This window comes from Passer domesticus, chromosome 7, assembly GCF_036417665.1.
Source record: "Passer domesticus isolate bPasDom1 chromosome 7, bPasDom1.hap1, whole genome shotgun sequence".
NCBI classification, from domain to species: Eukaryota; Metazoa; Chordata; class Aves; order Passeriformes; family Passeridae; genus Passer; species Passer domesticus.
Genome location: NC_087480.1, coordinates 40,372,362 through 40,388,675, shown reverse-complemented (window position 1 = coordinate 40,388,675; position 16,314 = coordinate 40,372,362). Strand labels below are relative to the sequence as shown.

Below are 16,314 nucleotides of genomic sequence, written 5' to 3'. Positions count from 1 at the left end.
CTGTTTTATGATTGATTAGCTGGAATACTGATAATCTCAGCTCAGGTTTGTGGGGCACTTTTTGCATCTCCTCCTTTAGTTCACTGATATGTGTGTTCTTGCCAAATTTACCCACACCTTCTAAATGTTTCTGTGCTCCAGAGGTTACTGCATTTCAAGTGCTAATGTAAACAAGGACTGAGCTCCCTTTAGAAAGGGCTATGTCCTTTCTGTTTAACTTTGTTTTTCCTGCCTTGTGTTTAGGAAAATCCTTGTCTTTTGAAATGTATAGATGTAAAAACTGAGCTCATTTAATCCCAGTATCATAACAGTTAAAATACTGTTCTTTTTAATTTAGTTTGTATTCTAATGTAAGTCCAGAGTACTGAGAGAAATGCATGTAAGGAGAAGAGTATGCCAATATAACTTCTAAACAAATTCCTGATGACTCTCTAGATTCTGAAATTGTGCTGAACTTAGTTTGTTTTCAGTAAAATTGTTTCATGGTAGATCTTGATGCCATAATTCCTGGAAGGTATTTGCATATTTTTGTGTGATTTGATGTTACTCAGAATAACTAATGGCTACTTCTCTGTCTTTACAGGTGAGAAGCCCTACAAATGTCAGATCTGTAATCAGTCTTTCAGAATTAAGAAGACATTAACGAAACACATGGTTATTCATTCGGATGCCCGACCCTTTAACTGCCAACACTGCAATGCAACATTCAAACGAAAAGACAAGCTGAAGTATCATATTGATCACGTTCATGGGTCTAAGGCTGCAGAAGAGGCAATGGCATCTTCTCCAGAGGAAAAGCTAGTCTCCTTACCAGTGCAGTACACCTCTGATGACAAAGTTTACCAAACTGAGGCGAAACAGTACGTAGAACAGTCCAAAGCATATCAATCAGAAGCCAAAACTTTGCTGCAGAATGTATCCCCAGAAGTGTGTGTGCCTGTGACTCTGGTCCCCGTGGCCATGCCAGACCCCCAAGCAGAGCTGGTGCAGCACAGTGCTCAGTCCCACGGCATCCTTCCCCCGCAGCCCGAGCAGCCGGATTATCAGCGAGCCACGGAGCTCTCCTTCCTCGAGAAATACACCCTGACTCCACAGCCTGCAAACATTGTCCATCCTGTAAGGCCTGAGCAGATGCTGGATCCTAGAGACCAGTCATATCTTGGAACTTTACTGGGGCTAGATACAACTCCCACTGTACAGAATATTTCAAACAACGAACATTCGTGATCAGACCATAACATTCCACCGAATTTACCGAGCCATCGGCCACCAGGAGGCTGATGTGGCAACTAAGATTTATATTTTATATTTTATTTGGACTCATTAAGTCTCCTGCATAGTTTTGGGAAAACAATTTGTTTACATAATATTTGAACATTTAGGCACAATTTGATGCATATGAAAGAGTGTTTCTTGTGATTTTAAGAGTTTTTAAAAATCTTATAGATGGTCTTTTAAAAATAATGCTCAGAAATATCTTTTAAGGATAGTGGCTGAAAATGTAATTACATATCGGGCTATTAATTTATAAAAATTGTTTGCCTTTCTGCATCTCACTTTGAGTTAATGCTTTAAGTGGAATAGAAAGCATTCTAAAAGAATAAGGACTATTTAAAATTCATAAAAGTTTCTAAGGGCAGGCAGGGCGATGAAACACAAACTTTGAATTATGTTTCACACAGAAATTAATATATAATTTTCTTGATCCTGAGGCATTTTTGGAGGATTTTAAAGGTGGCTGGACTGTGGAGCCTAGCCAGTGAACACAGGCACTAGGTTCTTCTGAAAAGTGATTTATGATACTTTATGAAGACACTAAACAAGGTGTTCAATGATCCCCCTGAGTACCTAAATTTGGCCTCTTAGTTCTTCTTTGATCTCTAATATTGAATAATGTGGGAAGAGCTAGAGAATGGTATTGTCAATTTTCTACACTTAGTTCTATATAATTTTAAGATGCATTTTTTCTTGCTTTTTCAATCTTCTTTGTCTTCTAAAGTGTACCTCACACTCTAACTTCAAAAGAAATGGGAGGAGTATTTGCAAGGTCATTTTAAACCATGAACAGTCACAAAGGGTTGGTATGCTAAAGCATAAATGATATCAGGGTCCCACATTAATGTGCCCATATTCAGGTTATCTGTGATAGAGGAGAAATTTAAAGACTGTTCCAGAACAGTATTTCATTTCTATTTAAAAAAAAAAGAAAATCAGTAATGCTAAATCTCTTGTGAGTTGCTAATTAAATTGTTTTGTTTCTTACTTTCTTGTACTGTGTTTATAAACCAAAGTTAAACTCTTGAGAGTATTCTATGTCTAATTATTTTTAGCTCTTTCTTTACTAGACATAAGGGGTTTTTTTCAAAAAAACCCAGTTGGAACTACAAGTGGTGTCACCATGAAATCTAGTATAGTTTAACCTCATCAAGCTTTCTCTTTTAAGTGTACTTTAAAAATAATTACTCTGTGTTTGTTTGGTGAATATGATGCCAAAGAAAGTATCTGAAGTAACTATAATCTTCATAATTCCTCACAAGAATTGTATAATAAGATTTCCATCCTACTAAGAATTAAGATTGAAATTTTTCTCCAGTTTTCTCTATTCTTAAATTATTATCTGAAAGAATCTTTGAAATGGGAAACTGGATATATGTGTATTGCTGTAACTGTTAAATTTATTCAGTGAGCTGAGCACAAGGGAGTTGTGATGAGGTGACTCTCTTATCACAGTTCTAGAAACTCTAAAGTGGCACAGATCATTTGAGATTGTATTCAGATACTTTGGTGTTAGATTCTATTAATCATCTACTTCAGTGTTGAGCAGTTTGCAGGAGAGGGGCCAGAACTGCCTGAATGTTCATATTTTGAAGCTTGTACCCTAATGGATTCTTAACCTAAACACACCAAAGATTTCTGTTAGCTGTTAAATAGTGGCAGAGTTATAGAATTGTAAGTGTTACCAATATTTAAATAGGACTTAGCCAAAGAAGCACAATAGAAGTCCTAAACTTTAAAAGTTCAGTTTCTAAAACAGGACTACATATGTTTAACTGTTCTATGTTTGTATCTCTAAAGTAAAATTTAGAGCTGTGCTCTGGGAATGTTCAGACTGACATGCTGTAAATAGATCTGGGAAGAAGCTGAAGACTAGCAAATACACAGCAATAACAAGGCCATTGAATGCCACTTCTGAAAGGACACTATCAAGTACTACCCTTTCTGCTTTCTCACTCCACCTTTCATCTCCTTTCAAAATAAAACTGTTTCTGTCACCTTTACACTCCATGGCTTGAAAATGGCTGGTTTATGTGTACTTTTCAAGTCTACATGTGTGTATCATACTTATACTATTCATGTGCACATGAAACATGATTTCTACTGCATTTGTAAGTGTACTGTTGAAAGTAACCCAACATCAGTGGTGTCAGTGCAGTGCTCAGACTAAAAGCCTAATTCTTTGTTATTTCTTGTCTTTTCTGTCTTACAGTAGAAATGAGTATTGTGGGCTTTTGACAAAACAGTAGTTTCAAAGTGATTGGTAAATAATTGTTTCTTTTAAAGTCCAGTCTGTTTGGAAGGCACTCTAGGAAAACACTGAATTGGAATTTGGAGCATATTTACTTGATAATGTCCTTTTAAAAATTCTTTCATGATTGTGCCTTTTATATCTATTCTAAAGAATGGCTTTTTTCTCTAGTTGAGTTGTTTATTCAGAAAATGTTAAGGTCAATAACTTTCAAAGGGCTCCATGTTTGTGCATGCCCAACAAGAAATGGACTATAAAAGGACTCGTTTTTGAGAAAAATGAGTGCTTTTTGCTGTTTGGGTGACCAGAATTACTAGTCATTCCTGGAAAAAATTACCTACTAGTTCTTTGGTGTTCTTTTGTTTGCAGATAACCCTACTAGTTAGTGTTTGTACCTGCTGGTCAGGCTGGGTCATTGCCAGTTGACAGTGAAAGACAATAGGAAAGCTTATGTGCTAGATACATAGTTTTTATTTTTATTTAATAACAAGAGCTATAATTCGTATGGCTTTACATCTACTTAAAATTCATATATGAGCAAAGTAAATTTTCATGGGCTGGGACTTCGTTTGGTAGGTGAGAGGATCTGGTTTCTGCTTGGTAGAAGACAGTCCCTGCTAGGAGGACTGGGGTTGAGGGGCTGAGGGCTGCACCTCTCAGCTCAGGGGCTGGAGCTCCTCAGTGCCTGCTCCCCCCATTCAGTGTGTGCTCATCACAGTGTGGGTGCTGTTGATGTGGAGGGGAACTTACAGTGAATGTTTTATCAGGCAGTCCCTAGACCAGTTGAGTGTTTGTTGCCAAAGAAGGAAGAAGCAGGTGTCTCTTAAAAAGATCTGGAAAGAGTGTTTAGTGGCACATTGCAAAAAGTTGATCTTTTCCACATGCTGAACTTTGGGAAGAAAAGTGGAGTCTGTGCTGGTACTCCAGGCTGCTGCATGATTCTGAGAACTTAGTCCACTCGTTCTGTTCAAACATTAAATTCTGTATTTTTTTGCTATACAAATTTGCTATACAATTTCTGGTTGTAGACTGAGTTACTGCCTTTAATTCTTTCAGTGGGTTTTATGTTCAGTTTATTTATTTGTATTGGAATTTCCTCTTTGAGCACTGACACTTTTCTTACAGAGGTGTATCCCTCATGGGTTCTTTTCACGCTGAACATCAGTCATTGTAGTGGTGAAATTATTTTTCTGTAAGGCGGTGGTTTCCTTAAAAACACAGTGCTACTGTTGTCTGGATTATAATCCCAGTAGTTGTTCCTAAAGATGGGTCATGCCAGACCGCAATGACAAAAGATGTATTTGGTGTCATCAAAGAGCTGAGCTTATTTCCCTCTGACAAATGTGAAAGGGCCTCCAGAGCTGAAGAAGGCTTCCAGGGAGTCGCCTCACAATGTGTTTGATCAAACAGGAAACATGTTATGGACTGCTAAGGAATAAACGACCCTCAAGCTTTTAAATTTAAAATAACTTCTCTGTAGCAGTTCATGAATGTAGAATTATGAATGAAGTCTGTAGATGAATAGAGGTTTTTTTTTCCCCTGATAACAATAAAAAATACGTGACATTTCTTGTGGAACACACAAGCGTACCCGATCCAGCCTGTGTGTTCCCCATACGGCTGGGGCTGAAGGGAAGCAGAGTGCATTTATCTGTGGGTCCTTGTGGCTGTTGTCCTGGGGGATCTTGCTCTACAGCACAGTCTCACAACAATCTGGTTATTTCATCCTGTGCATCCAGCAATGTCACTGGCAGAATGTAATGCAGGGCAGTCACCTTGCCTAAGGCTGAAAGGGATTTTTCATGGTTTATTAGAAATGTTTTTGTTTATAAGGTTTTGATGGATTAAAGGTTAAAATGACAAAATTTTTTTAATCCCCTATAACAATTTTGGTCATGTTAAATGTTGGTCCTTTTATATGAAAGAATAGGGTGAAAAGAACTCAATATTTTGTCACTCATATATTGAGATAATGTGTTTTAAATGTCATCTGTACAGGTTGGTATTTTAGATGGAAGTCTTTAAAGTTGTCTTTTTAGGGGAAATCCTTTGCTGTAAGGAAAAGTTAGGAAGTGTACTGTAAATGTGGAAGTACTCAGTCCTATGTGTAATTTTGTTTGCTATGGAAAAGTAAAGCTCTTTTGTCTTAACATCGTGTGCTTCACAGGATTTCTTGCAGGGGTGCTTGCTCTAAGCTTGTATTTCTGCCCTATTGTTTCCCAACAGAAGAAAACACAGTATTCTGTGTCTCTCAACGTTCATGAAAGAGACACAGATGAGGCCGATGCTTCCATCAGCATTGCGCGTGTCTCGTTCTCCTTTTGGCTTTAAAGTATTTTGTAAATTAAATCTCTGTACAAGCCCCGCGCTGGCTTGGCGTGGCTCTCGCTGTGTCCCGGGAGCGCTGTCCCGCGGGAGGATCGCTGTCCCTGAGGCGGAGCGCTGTCCCTGAGGCGGAGCGCTGTCCCTCAGGCCGTTGCTCCCCGCCCTTGTTTTGTTTCCATTTCGAACCCGCGGAACCCTCACGCGCAGCGCTCGCGGCCCCGCGAGCTCCGGCTCGTTTAAATGAAGCGCCGGGCGCTGATTGGCGGACGGGCGAGGGGGCGGGCTGGAACGGGCGCGAGCCGCACTGGGATTGGCTGAGGCTCGAGGGGGCGGGACTATCCTGCGCGGTCCGCTCGGGGATTGGCGGAGCTGCAGGTTTGAACGCGCTGGCGGCGGTTGGTGCGGCGCTGCCGTGCGGAGCCGCTGCTCCGCGCCTGCCCGGCCATGGCCGCGGGCTCCGTGGCCGCAGCGGCGCGGGGGGACCGCAGCCCCGCCAGCAAGCCCGGCCGGCGGCGCTGGGCCCCGCGGGGCAGCGAGGAGGACGCGGATGAAGACCTCGCCGTGCTGGTTCTGAGCTACTTTTCCCGGCCGCCCTTCCTCAGCTTCGGCCGGCTGCGTGTGGGCGCCTCCCGCACGCGCCTGCTGCGCATCGACAACCCCAACGAGGACGACGCCGAGGTGGTCATCGACCGCTTTCCGGCCGCTGCCAGGGGCTTCAGCATCGAGCAGCGCCGCTTCTTCGTGGAGGTACGGGGAGACACGCGGGGACGGGCAGCAGCGCTGGCGGCCGGGGGGCTCGGGAGGAGCTGCCCGGGGGCAGCCAGCGTGTCCCGGGCTGCGGGGCGGCCGCGGCCCCGAGAGCGGCGGAGGGCGGTGCGTGAGGGGTCGGGCGCGGCGGGGTCGGGCAGGGCTGTCAGCGGGGCGAGGGGCTACAGCCTGCTGCCACAGAGAGGTGTTTGCAGCGAGGATAAAAAATTACAGTGAAATTGACTCCTCTTTGGGAATGCTGTTCTAAAGACAGAGACCTGTCAAAAAGTTTCAGGGCATATGTTCAGGAAAAAGGCGGAGGGAAGAGGATGCCGGTTCACTGTTCTTGCACGTTCATTAGCTGACACAACTGAGTGCAAGGCATGCTTAAAATAGGATTAAACATTTACAATACCTAAGGAAATGCAAACTGTGGCTAGTCCAATCAATGCCAGTTTTTAAAAGAACCGTTTAGACGAACATAAATCTACAATTATCTAGACTGACCAGAGTGTTTGTGAGAGAGGAAGAAACGCTCTGGACATCTCTTGCAATAACGGGCTTATAAAATCAGGGTGAAGTCTCACTGCAAAGTGCTTGTTCCTCTAGGAATTGATGAATAGAAAGCTTCATGACTTCCTTGATAATTTGCAGTGTCTTACTTTTTGTCGAAGGAGTTGTATGTCAAATTTGACTAAAAACATTTACACTTATATTTAGGGTCTGCTAAGGTCCTAAGTTAATCAACCTCTGATTATTTCTCCCACCATAATTCTCTCAAAATTACTCTGGAGTACTTATTTGGTTAATACGTGCAAAAAATTATGTATTGCTTTTACTCAAATCTTCTGCTATTTATTATATTATGTGTATTCTTTCTTGTTTTCCACTATAGTTTGATTCAGAGGTATACAACCTTTCAGTAAGACATTTTTGATAGGAGTTGCTTAAATTTACATGTCAAAGAGGAAAACTGACATTTAAACATTTAACAGTTTTTTTATCATTTCATGTTGTTATAATATATATTACTTCTATATACTGCTCACTGTTTGGTTGATTACTTGATTTGCAATGTTACCAAAATGTACCTAAATGTCAAATATAAATTTTTACTTTTTTTCCAATAGGCAGGACAAAGAATATTTGTTTCTGTCACGTGGACACCATTAGAAGAAGGAAAAATCAGAGAACTGGTGACTTTTGTTGTTAATGATGTTGTAAAACATCAAGCTGTGCTCCTTGGTGCTGCAGAGCAGCCCCCAAAGAAAAAGGTGAGTGTGTGTTTATCTTAATTCTGTCACTTTGCCAAATATTGTTTTTATTACTAGAAAATTCAGTGAAAGAGGGCTATAAAGTGATAAATGATGCTGTGGGAATTCCCATTGTCCTCAACTTCTTTTAGCTGGGTTGGAAAGTAGGTACTGATAAACTACAGCTTAAAGAATAAAACAGAAACATGACCAAATGAATGGTTTTCAAGCCTGCAAATAAGGTATTGTGAATTTTTGATCAGGAGTTCTTTTCATAGTCTTTTTAAACTTTGAGTGGGTTTGCTACTAATGTTTACTTTTACATACAGAAGAATTTAGAAAGCCAGCACACTAACTTCTATGTATGGTTCTTTTTCAGAAGAGTCTTTGGGAAACATTAAAAAAGAAGAACTCTTCAGGAACATCTGCAATAAAAGCTAAGAAGAGTACTTTAGAAACGAAAAATGTTAATAAAACATTTCAGGTTTCTCAGAAGGTGGATAGAATTAGAAGTCCCCTTCAGTCCTGTGAGAATCAGAGCACAGTACAGAATGGCACATCCCAAGGAAATGACTCTCTTGCTGGCTCAGAGAATCAGCTGCCTCCATCCCCTATTGCACCAGTGCCAGAGGAACATGGCAGTACTGTTCACACACCGCTTGCCCTGAGGAGGTCTACTGCATTTGGGGATATTGCTGCCTCTGGAAATAAGGAGTTGTTGCCCGAGACAGACATCTGTAACATCGATAAATGTGTTACTGAGCACAATCAATTGCAACCTGAGAGTGCCTCCAGTTCTGCTGGATTAGCACAATTGCCAATTTCAGATGATGGAGGGGTTCTTAATTTTACACTGTCACCAGTTTCTACTCCAGAACACTCAGCCTCTATACCTCTTTTAAGTACAAGGAGAATTTTAAGTCCAGATGCTTTTGTAAATGACAATTATCAAGTGGATATAGATGTAATCGAACAGCCTATTCCAATTCTGTCACCTGATCAATTTGTGAAGGACAGTTTGTCAGATAAACCATCAAAGACTCCTAAACCTGAGGCAGCATTAATATCGTCCACCACAGAGACTTATGTTGTTAAGAGATTTCTACCAGCAAAATGGAAAAAAGATGGAGATGTAGAGACAGAAACACATGTTCACATAGAATACAGCTTAAATAAAGTCTCTGAACTGCATAATGTAAAATCACAGGCAGTTGATTGTGATAAACCCAAGGAAGATCACTGCAGTTCTCCTTCTGCAGAGAAACTTCAGACTGACAACCCCTCTCAGAGAGAGCGAACAAAAAAGCGTCCAATTCTTTCTGCCACTGTCATAAAAAGTAAACGTGGTGCTGCTGAAGAAACAAGAACAGAAACCCACCAGCCAAAATCTAAAAAATGCCTTAATAAAGCAATTACAGGATGTGCTAATGTGGTGCCTGGATATGTGGAAGCAGAAACATCTAAACACCTGCCAGTTACAGCTCCCATTTCATCTGAAAATGAGTGTCACAATGACAAAGTACATTCATCTCCTACTGGATCAGCTTCTTCGTGTCGTAAGAGGAAGAGTGAAGCATTTGTAGGAAACAGTAGAGTTACAGCTCCAGAGCATGTGGAAGAAGTGGAAAGGAAAAGAGCTCTTACCTCTAGCACAGACAATCAAACCCACACAACCAGAGGGCCATCGGCCTTCAAACCCACGAGCAGAGAGAGGGCAGGGCAGAGGAAGAAAGCTGGTGAGCAGTGTTTCCTTCTTTTACCATTTTCTGAAAGATGCCTTTGATTAGGAAATGTGTATAGCAAACTAAACTGTCTAGCAACAGTCAGCAATATTTCATATCTTAAATGTGGGCTTTTGCAATTTGTTAGGTATCTGTGTTTTAAAAAACTGAAAACTAGGTTTGAGTTTTGATTATGTAATTGGCTTCAAATTTACTTTATTCCTGTGGAAATTTGTTAATGACAATAATAGATAAAGTATCTAAAAGCTCTTGAGCAGAGACCTTGTTAGATAAATCAAATTTACTGGAGACTTATTGCACAAGATTTGTCACATATCCATTTACCACTGTGAATGTTTGCCTCCATTGCTGTTGTCACATATTTTCATGAAGGTTGGAAAAGACCCCTTGGAATATTGAGTCCCACCATTAACTTGGCACCACCATGTTCACCACTAAACTGTAACCCTAGGTGCCACATCCATGCACCTTTTCAACACTTTTAAGGAATGGTGATTCCACCTCTTTCCTGGGCAGCCTGTGATAACTCCTAACCACCCTTCCAGTGAAGAAGTTCCTCTGTCTTTTTCATTCTGCCTGCTTTTTACTCTCTGTGATTAGTCAGCCTTGTGTAGTTCTCTCTGCTTTGTTGTTTGCCAATACTTAGTTGCTTGAGGATCAGAAGATGCTGATGCTTGCATTTCAGTTTATTTTCAGTTTTCTAACTGTTCCAACCCCAAATATGCTCTGGAATGTGAAAGGAATGAGGGCCTGGGACTTAAAGATGCATTTAATTTGCAAAATTTTACTACCAGGAAAAATCAATTATGGCTTTCAGATCAAAATAGCACATGCTGCTTTCTTCAGTTAAATGATCTGTGATCTGGATTTGATTTGGGGCTTTCAGTAGTGCACTTCAATGTCAGGCTTTTTAAGATGGTTTGCATAAAGACAATGTGCTGAAAGTATTGATGTGCAGCAGGAAAAGGTGTGTTATCTACCAGGTTATTTCTAATAATCCATCAGGATAAAGCTAGATGGGCTGGACAAGGGCAGAGTAGAGAGGAACAATCCCCTTCCTTGACGTCTGGCCACCCCTCTTTTGATGCAGCCCAGTTTGCCTTCTGGGCTGTGAGTGCACACTCTTGGCTCACAGCCGGTGTTTTATCCACCAGAACCTCTAATTCCTTCTCTGCAGGGCTGCTCATTCTGGGTTCTTCTCCCAGTCTGTTGTGTCACCTGCACAGCTCACCTTTTGTCACCTGCAGACATGCTGGGGGTGTGCTCCATCTGTGTCATTGACAAAGTATTAAAGAGCACCAGTCCCAAGGCAGATCCCTGAGGGACACTGCTCATCACCAGCCTTCACCTGGGCATGCAGCCATGGACCACAGCCCTCAGGCTGCAATTCCTTATCCACCCAATTGTACACCCTCCAAATCCATATCTCTCCAATGTGGAGATGAGGATGCCATGTGGCTCTGTGTGGAAGGGTTTACAGAACTCTAGGTAGATGACATCAGTTGGTTTCCCTTGTTGACTGTGTCAGCCACTCCACTACAGAGGGCCACCAGACAGGTCAGTGACAATTTGCCTTTAGTAAAGCCATGCTCACTGTCTTCAATCACCTCCTTGTTTTATATGTGCTTTAACATCACTTCCATGAGGATCTGTTCCATGATATTCCCAGGCACAGAAGTGGGGCTCACCAGTCTGTAGTTCCCTGCATCCACACATCTTCCTTCCTCCCCTTTTAAAATCATCACTATCTTTTGAATGGTTCATGGGCAATTACTCTAGTTCTGTACTTTAGAAGTGATAGGAGCTTTCATATGTTAACTTTCACTGACATATTTGCTGTTGATAATTGTGTGTTAATGCTTGTAGGTTCTTCACTTCAGAAGGCACCTAAAGCTAGCAGGAGAATTAGTAAACCTGTCCCTGGATTGGCCCAGTCACACCTGACATTTGTGAAACCACTGAAAACAGGTAGGCAGACACCTGGTGTTTGGTAAAACTGAACAGAGTGTCACAATTGTACTGGTGTCAGGTAAGAACTAACTGGTTAGAACTGAAAGGAAAAAGAAGATAGTATCTGAAATTACTCAATATCTAGTAGAACAATGTATGCAACCTTTTGTGATCTGTTTTGACTACTTATAGGAGAATTGGTTGTAGCACATGGTCAGCTAAAAGTAAATGTTACTTTTTTCCAGATTGGCCTGTAAGTGTAAAATCTGTATTACAGTTCTGCTCCCAGCTTTAATAGAGTTAACTGATGGCTATCAGTTAAATGCCTCTTCCATCTCTGACAACATTTTAAGGCAACAACAGAATACCTCAGAAGAGAAATTTTCTTCCCAGCAAGATAAAAATTTTACAGAGTTAACGATACTGAGTTGATCTGACCAGAAAAATGCATCTTTAAAATGGTTCTTCCTGGATGTAATCCAGTTCAGTTTGAGTTTACCCCATTGCAAATGGCCTGGGTTCTAGGTATCTTGTCTTAGTTCTAGATAGTCTTGAGTAACAACTCAAGCCGTGTTTTGTGGCTGAAGTTTATTTGATAGTCCCTGATCCGCAAGTCACTGTAGATTTTAACAATTTGCCTTTTTGGCTGTAATGCTAAATGGAGTACCAAACATTAATCCTTTTCACAATGAAATGCATATTGGTTATCAAACATTTCAAGAACTGCAAAAACTAAAGTTTTTTGTTATTTTGCTTTTTTTTTTTTGAAGTCATCCCTAGGCACCCAATGCCTTTTGCTGCTAAAAACATGTTTTATGATGAACGTTGGAAGGAGAAGCAGCAACGAGGTTTCACCTGGTGGTTAAATTTTGTACTTACCCCCGATGACTTCAATGTGAAAACAAATACCTCACAAGGTAAGAGTGAAAAATTTTTGTCTTCTCATTTTCTTAAGCTTTATGACATATACTTATTAACAGTAACAAGTAGTAGTACTCATTTAACACTAAACCTTTTCAGAGTAGTGTTGTCATATTTTCCCTTTTCTGATAAGTGTAGATGGGTCACTAGCTCATGGCACAGCACACCACACCCCTGCATGGAGGGTACTCTGCACCAAGAATGCACTGGAATGTGTGGCTGTGGCACTCTTCAGTGGGTGGTCAGTGGGGAATCTCCACCTGCTGCAAAATATTATAGCTGGCACTTTACTAAAAGAATAACCTACTTTTTGCTCTGTCTTTAGCTTCATTTGAAAAAAAATGAAGATGGAACCATTAATCTTAAAAGTGAATTCCTAGCCCTGCTCACTTATGAAATAAGTGTTCTTATATTTAATAGTTGACTAGTGTTCTTGTACTTAACGTATGTATAGTGCAACAGCTGATAAGCTTCCTGAAGGATAAATCATCAGTCAGAATAAAAATAACAAAATGCCAGCTTAAAGAGGGGAAAAAATAAATGAGGTGTGCAAAGCTACCTTTATTTGCAATATAAATGCTTGCTCTTTGTGCATGTTCAAACAGTAAATGCAGCTGCCCTTATCCTGGGGGAAGAGAACCATCACAAAAGGAGCCTTCCCAAGGCGCCCACGAAGGACGAGGCGTCTCTCAAAGCGTACACAGCTCGCCGTAAGCTGAACAGGCTGCGGCGCGAGGCCTGCCGCCTGTTCACCTCCGACACCATGGTCAGAGCCATCCAGAGACTCGAGCTGGAGATCGAAAGCCGTCGCCTGCTGGTCCGCAGGGACAGGCACCTCTGGAAGGACATAGGTAAGAGGACTGAACCCGGAGTCCTCCCTTGTAAGTAGGGAAAGGGTTCTTCACGCACTGAGTTTGTTTAATCTGAAATTGGTTAGTAGAAATTTTTGCATTAATCTGAAATGTTTGCTGGATCTGATATTAAAAAATGCTTTCTTGCAGGAGAAAGGCAGAAAGTCCTTAATTGGCTTTTATCTTACAACCCTTTATGGCTGCGTATAGGTCTGGAGGTAAGCTCACTGTGTACAGTCTATAAGTTTAAAGGACATGTAGCAATTTTTTTAACAGAGGTTGTTTTGGGTTTCTTTATATTTTCTGTCATACTAATTCAAGTAGGTTATACCATGATGCATATGTTTTAAATTGTTACAACATAGTTGCTTTAAAAAAGTGATTATCTTATTAAGAAGTAAAATATTTAATCAAGGAGAGTGGAAGTTAATCCCATGGCCAATAACACAAAAGCATTTCCCTGTCAGTTTCACTTTACTAAACTGGAGAAGAATGTGGTTGTCTGAAAGAAGTTCCTGATTGATTTCTCAGACGTAGATGATCATATGTGTTTTGAAATGGGATTAGATCTTCTGAAATTTCCTTTCAGGGACTCACTTAAAAACTGCTTGGTATTTAGAGATCAATTTCCATTAATTATTTTAGAGATTCAATAATGTATATTGTTTACAAAATCACAGAGTATTTAAGGTAACTTTTAACACTTCTACTTCTTTCCCTTTCTTTCATATTAGACTGTTTATGGAGAACTGATAGCTTTGGAGAGTAATAGTGATGTTATGGGTTTAGCAATATTTATCCTGAATCGCTTGCTGTGGAACCCTGACATTGCAGCTGAATACAGACATCCCGTCGTGCCCCACCTTTACCGGGAAGGTAACAACTGCTTCCAAAATAATGTGTTTGTAGCACCTAATTTTTAAACTGTCACTTATTGAGTTCTGTCATTTCAGGTCATGAAGAAGCTTTGTCAAAGTTCACACTGAAAAAATTGCTGCTGTTGGTTTGCTTTCTGGATTGCGCCAAACAGTCCAGAATGATTGACCATGACCCCTGCCTCTTTTGTAAGGATGCAGAGTTCAAGGTGAGAGCTGGGATTTGATGTCTTCCTCCATTGTTGTCCTAAGACTCAGAGTGTAATTTTTTTTATTGTTTTTAATCTGACAAAAGTTAAAATTAGGTGACTTGCTAAAAATAATTTTTAAAAAATTTGTAGTTTTAAGAATTATACAAGGAAATATGAAATGTAGTTTGGGAGGTACAAGGGATGAAAATTGTATTCTGATTGACAGATATTGTAGTGTTAAGTTTTCGGTTTTTTGTTTGTTTTTTTTTAACTTCAGGCTAGCAAAGACCTTTTGCTTGCATTTTCCCGGGACTTCCTGAGTGGTGAAGGTGACCTTTCCCGCCATCTGGGTTTCTTAGGACTACCTGTCAGTCATGTTCAAACTCCACTGGATGAATTTGATTTTGCTGTAACAAACCTGGCTGTGGACTTACAATGTGGCATTCGTCTTGTGTGCGTTGATACAGAATTCTATTGAAAAATTTAATTTTTTTTATATCATATTTAATGTGAGCTCATCAGAGGCATTAAACCATGCAATTACCTTTGTTAGGAGAACAGTGGAGCTTCTGACCAAAAACTGGAGTCTTTCAAAACAACTGAGAGTTCCTGCAATAAGTCGGCTACAGAAGATGCATAATGTGGATATTGTTCTCAGTGTCCTTAAAGAGCGAGGAGTGCACTTGAAAGATGAAACTGGTAAGGCCTAGAAATCAGGGTTCTTCTAAGTGCATCAGATAACTACTGCACACTTTAATCCTTGTTTCATTTGACAGGTGCTTCAATTGACTCCAGGGATATTGTGGATAGACACAGGGAACGAACGTTAGCACTGCTGTGGAAAATTGTCTTTGCCTTCCAGGTACTCTTCAATTGATTATTTTGTTTGGTTTGTGCTAGTTACAAAGGAGTAATAATGAAAACACCACTCTTTCAGAAATATGTGATGTCTGTGAAAGCCTCTACTAATCAAATTTTAGACTGAAATTATTTGCTTTGTACATTGAAAGCTCCATGTAAACTTTACTAAACTGCTAATTGTTCCCTAACAACACAGCTTGGATAATGTTTTAACTGTGCTTTTTTTACACATTCATTCAAGTTTTTGGAAAAAAGTGAGTTTATGCTGTATAGTAGCAGAATTGATATTTAAAAGTAAAACAATGTTGATTGCAAACTGCAGGTAGACTTAATAACTGAAAAGGACATTTTGACATTACACTGTTAGGCAATTATAGAGTAATCTCTGAAACTATAGCTCTCCTACTTTTTTACTTTTATCTGAAACAGTTGATGAAACATCCTTGAAATAAGAATGAAAATTTCTTAGGCATTACTGCAATGACATTTCAAAAGTTAGTAGAGAAAGTAAAAATCGTTTTCTTAAGGCTATTTTAAGAGTTAACTTGAGTCAGAGGATGTTTTAAAAATAAGTGTTCAGCTGAAAAATGCAGTTGGAAGAATATAATATATGAATGGCAAAATAAGATAAAAGTTGAGGTGGAATTTCACCACTAAGTAGTCAGGAATGTAAGTGCAATTGCGTGTATGTAAAGCAAGAATATGAAAGATGTCAGCCACAGAACTATCACTAAGATAGGACAATATAATAAAAATCAGATGTAATTATTTTCTTTCTTGAATACTGTTATGCTATTAAGTAGTTAACTTCCTTCAGCTAGTTCTTCTCATGCATGTGTCACAGTTGCATTCCTTTTGATTAGAGAAACAACCTGAGTGAGTAGTGGCTTTATCCAAGCCCTGTGGATATGCTGCTTGTTCTCCAACCAGCTCAAGTCCTTTTGGAATCCCTTAAAAAGGAGGAGGATTGGTACATGGGCTCAGTGGAACTGCAGGCAGGACTCTGATATTGTTTCCTCTGAGAGCACATTGAAATTACATGGGGAATTTCCTGTTTCTCCCAACTATTAAC

General features: G+C 40.2%; 2 protein-coding genes across 7 annotated transcripts in view; both read left to right on the top strand.

The window, feature by feature from the left end:
* The window catches only part of ZBTB41 (zinc finger and BTB domain containing 41), a 58,174-nt gene extending 52,498 nt beyond the window's left edge, over positions 1-5,676 (top strand). For all 6 annotated transcript variants that reach the window (XM_064427919.1, XM_064427922.1, XM_064427920.1 and 3 more), the window contains one exon: positions 584-5,676. In XM_064427919.1, coding sequence (XP_064283989.1) covers positions 584-1,227 — 644 coding nt within the window. In that variant the 3' untranslated portion in view covers positions 1,228-5,676. The remainder of the gene's footprint in view (positions 1-583) is intronic.
* A 619-nt stretch (positions 5,677-6,295) lies between these two features.
* ASPM (assembly factor for spindle microtubules) overlaps positions 6,296-16,314 on the top strand; it is a 27,306-nt gene continuing 17,287 nt past the window's right edge. The window contains exons 1-12 of the mRNA XM_064427901.1: positions 6,296-6,598; positions 7,729-7,872; positions 8,231-9,587; positions 11,460-11,561; positions 12,314-12,460; positions 13,070-13,315; positions 13,466-13,533; positions 14,050-14,191; positions 14,269-14,399; positions 14,659-14,834; positions 14,935-15,080; positions 15,158-15,243. Coding sequence (XP_064283971.1) covers positions 6,296-6,598; positions 7,729-7,872; positions 8,231-9,587; positions 11,460-11,561; positions 12,314-12,460; positions 13,070-13,315; positions 13,466-13,533; positions 14,050-14,191; positions 14,269-14,399; positions 14,659-14,834; positions 14,935-15,080; positions 15,158-15,243 — 3,048 coding nt within the window. The remainder of the gene's footprint in view (positions 6,599-7,728; positions 7,873-8,230; positions 9,588-11,459; positions 11,562-12,313; positions 12,461-13,069; positions 13,316-13,465; positions 13,534-14,049; positions 14,192-14,268; positions 14,400-14,658; positions 14,835-14,934; positions 15,081-15,157; positions 15,244-16,314) is intronic.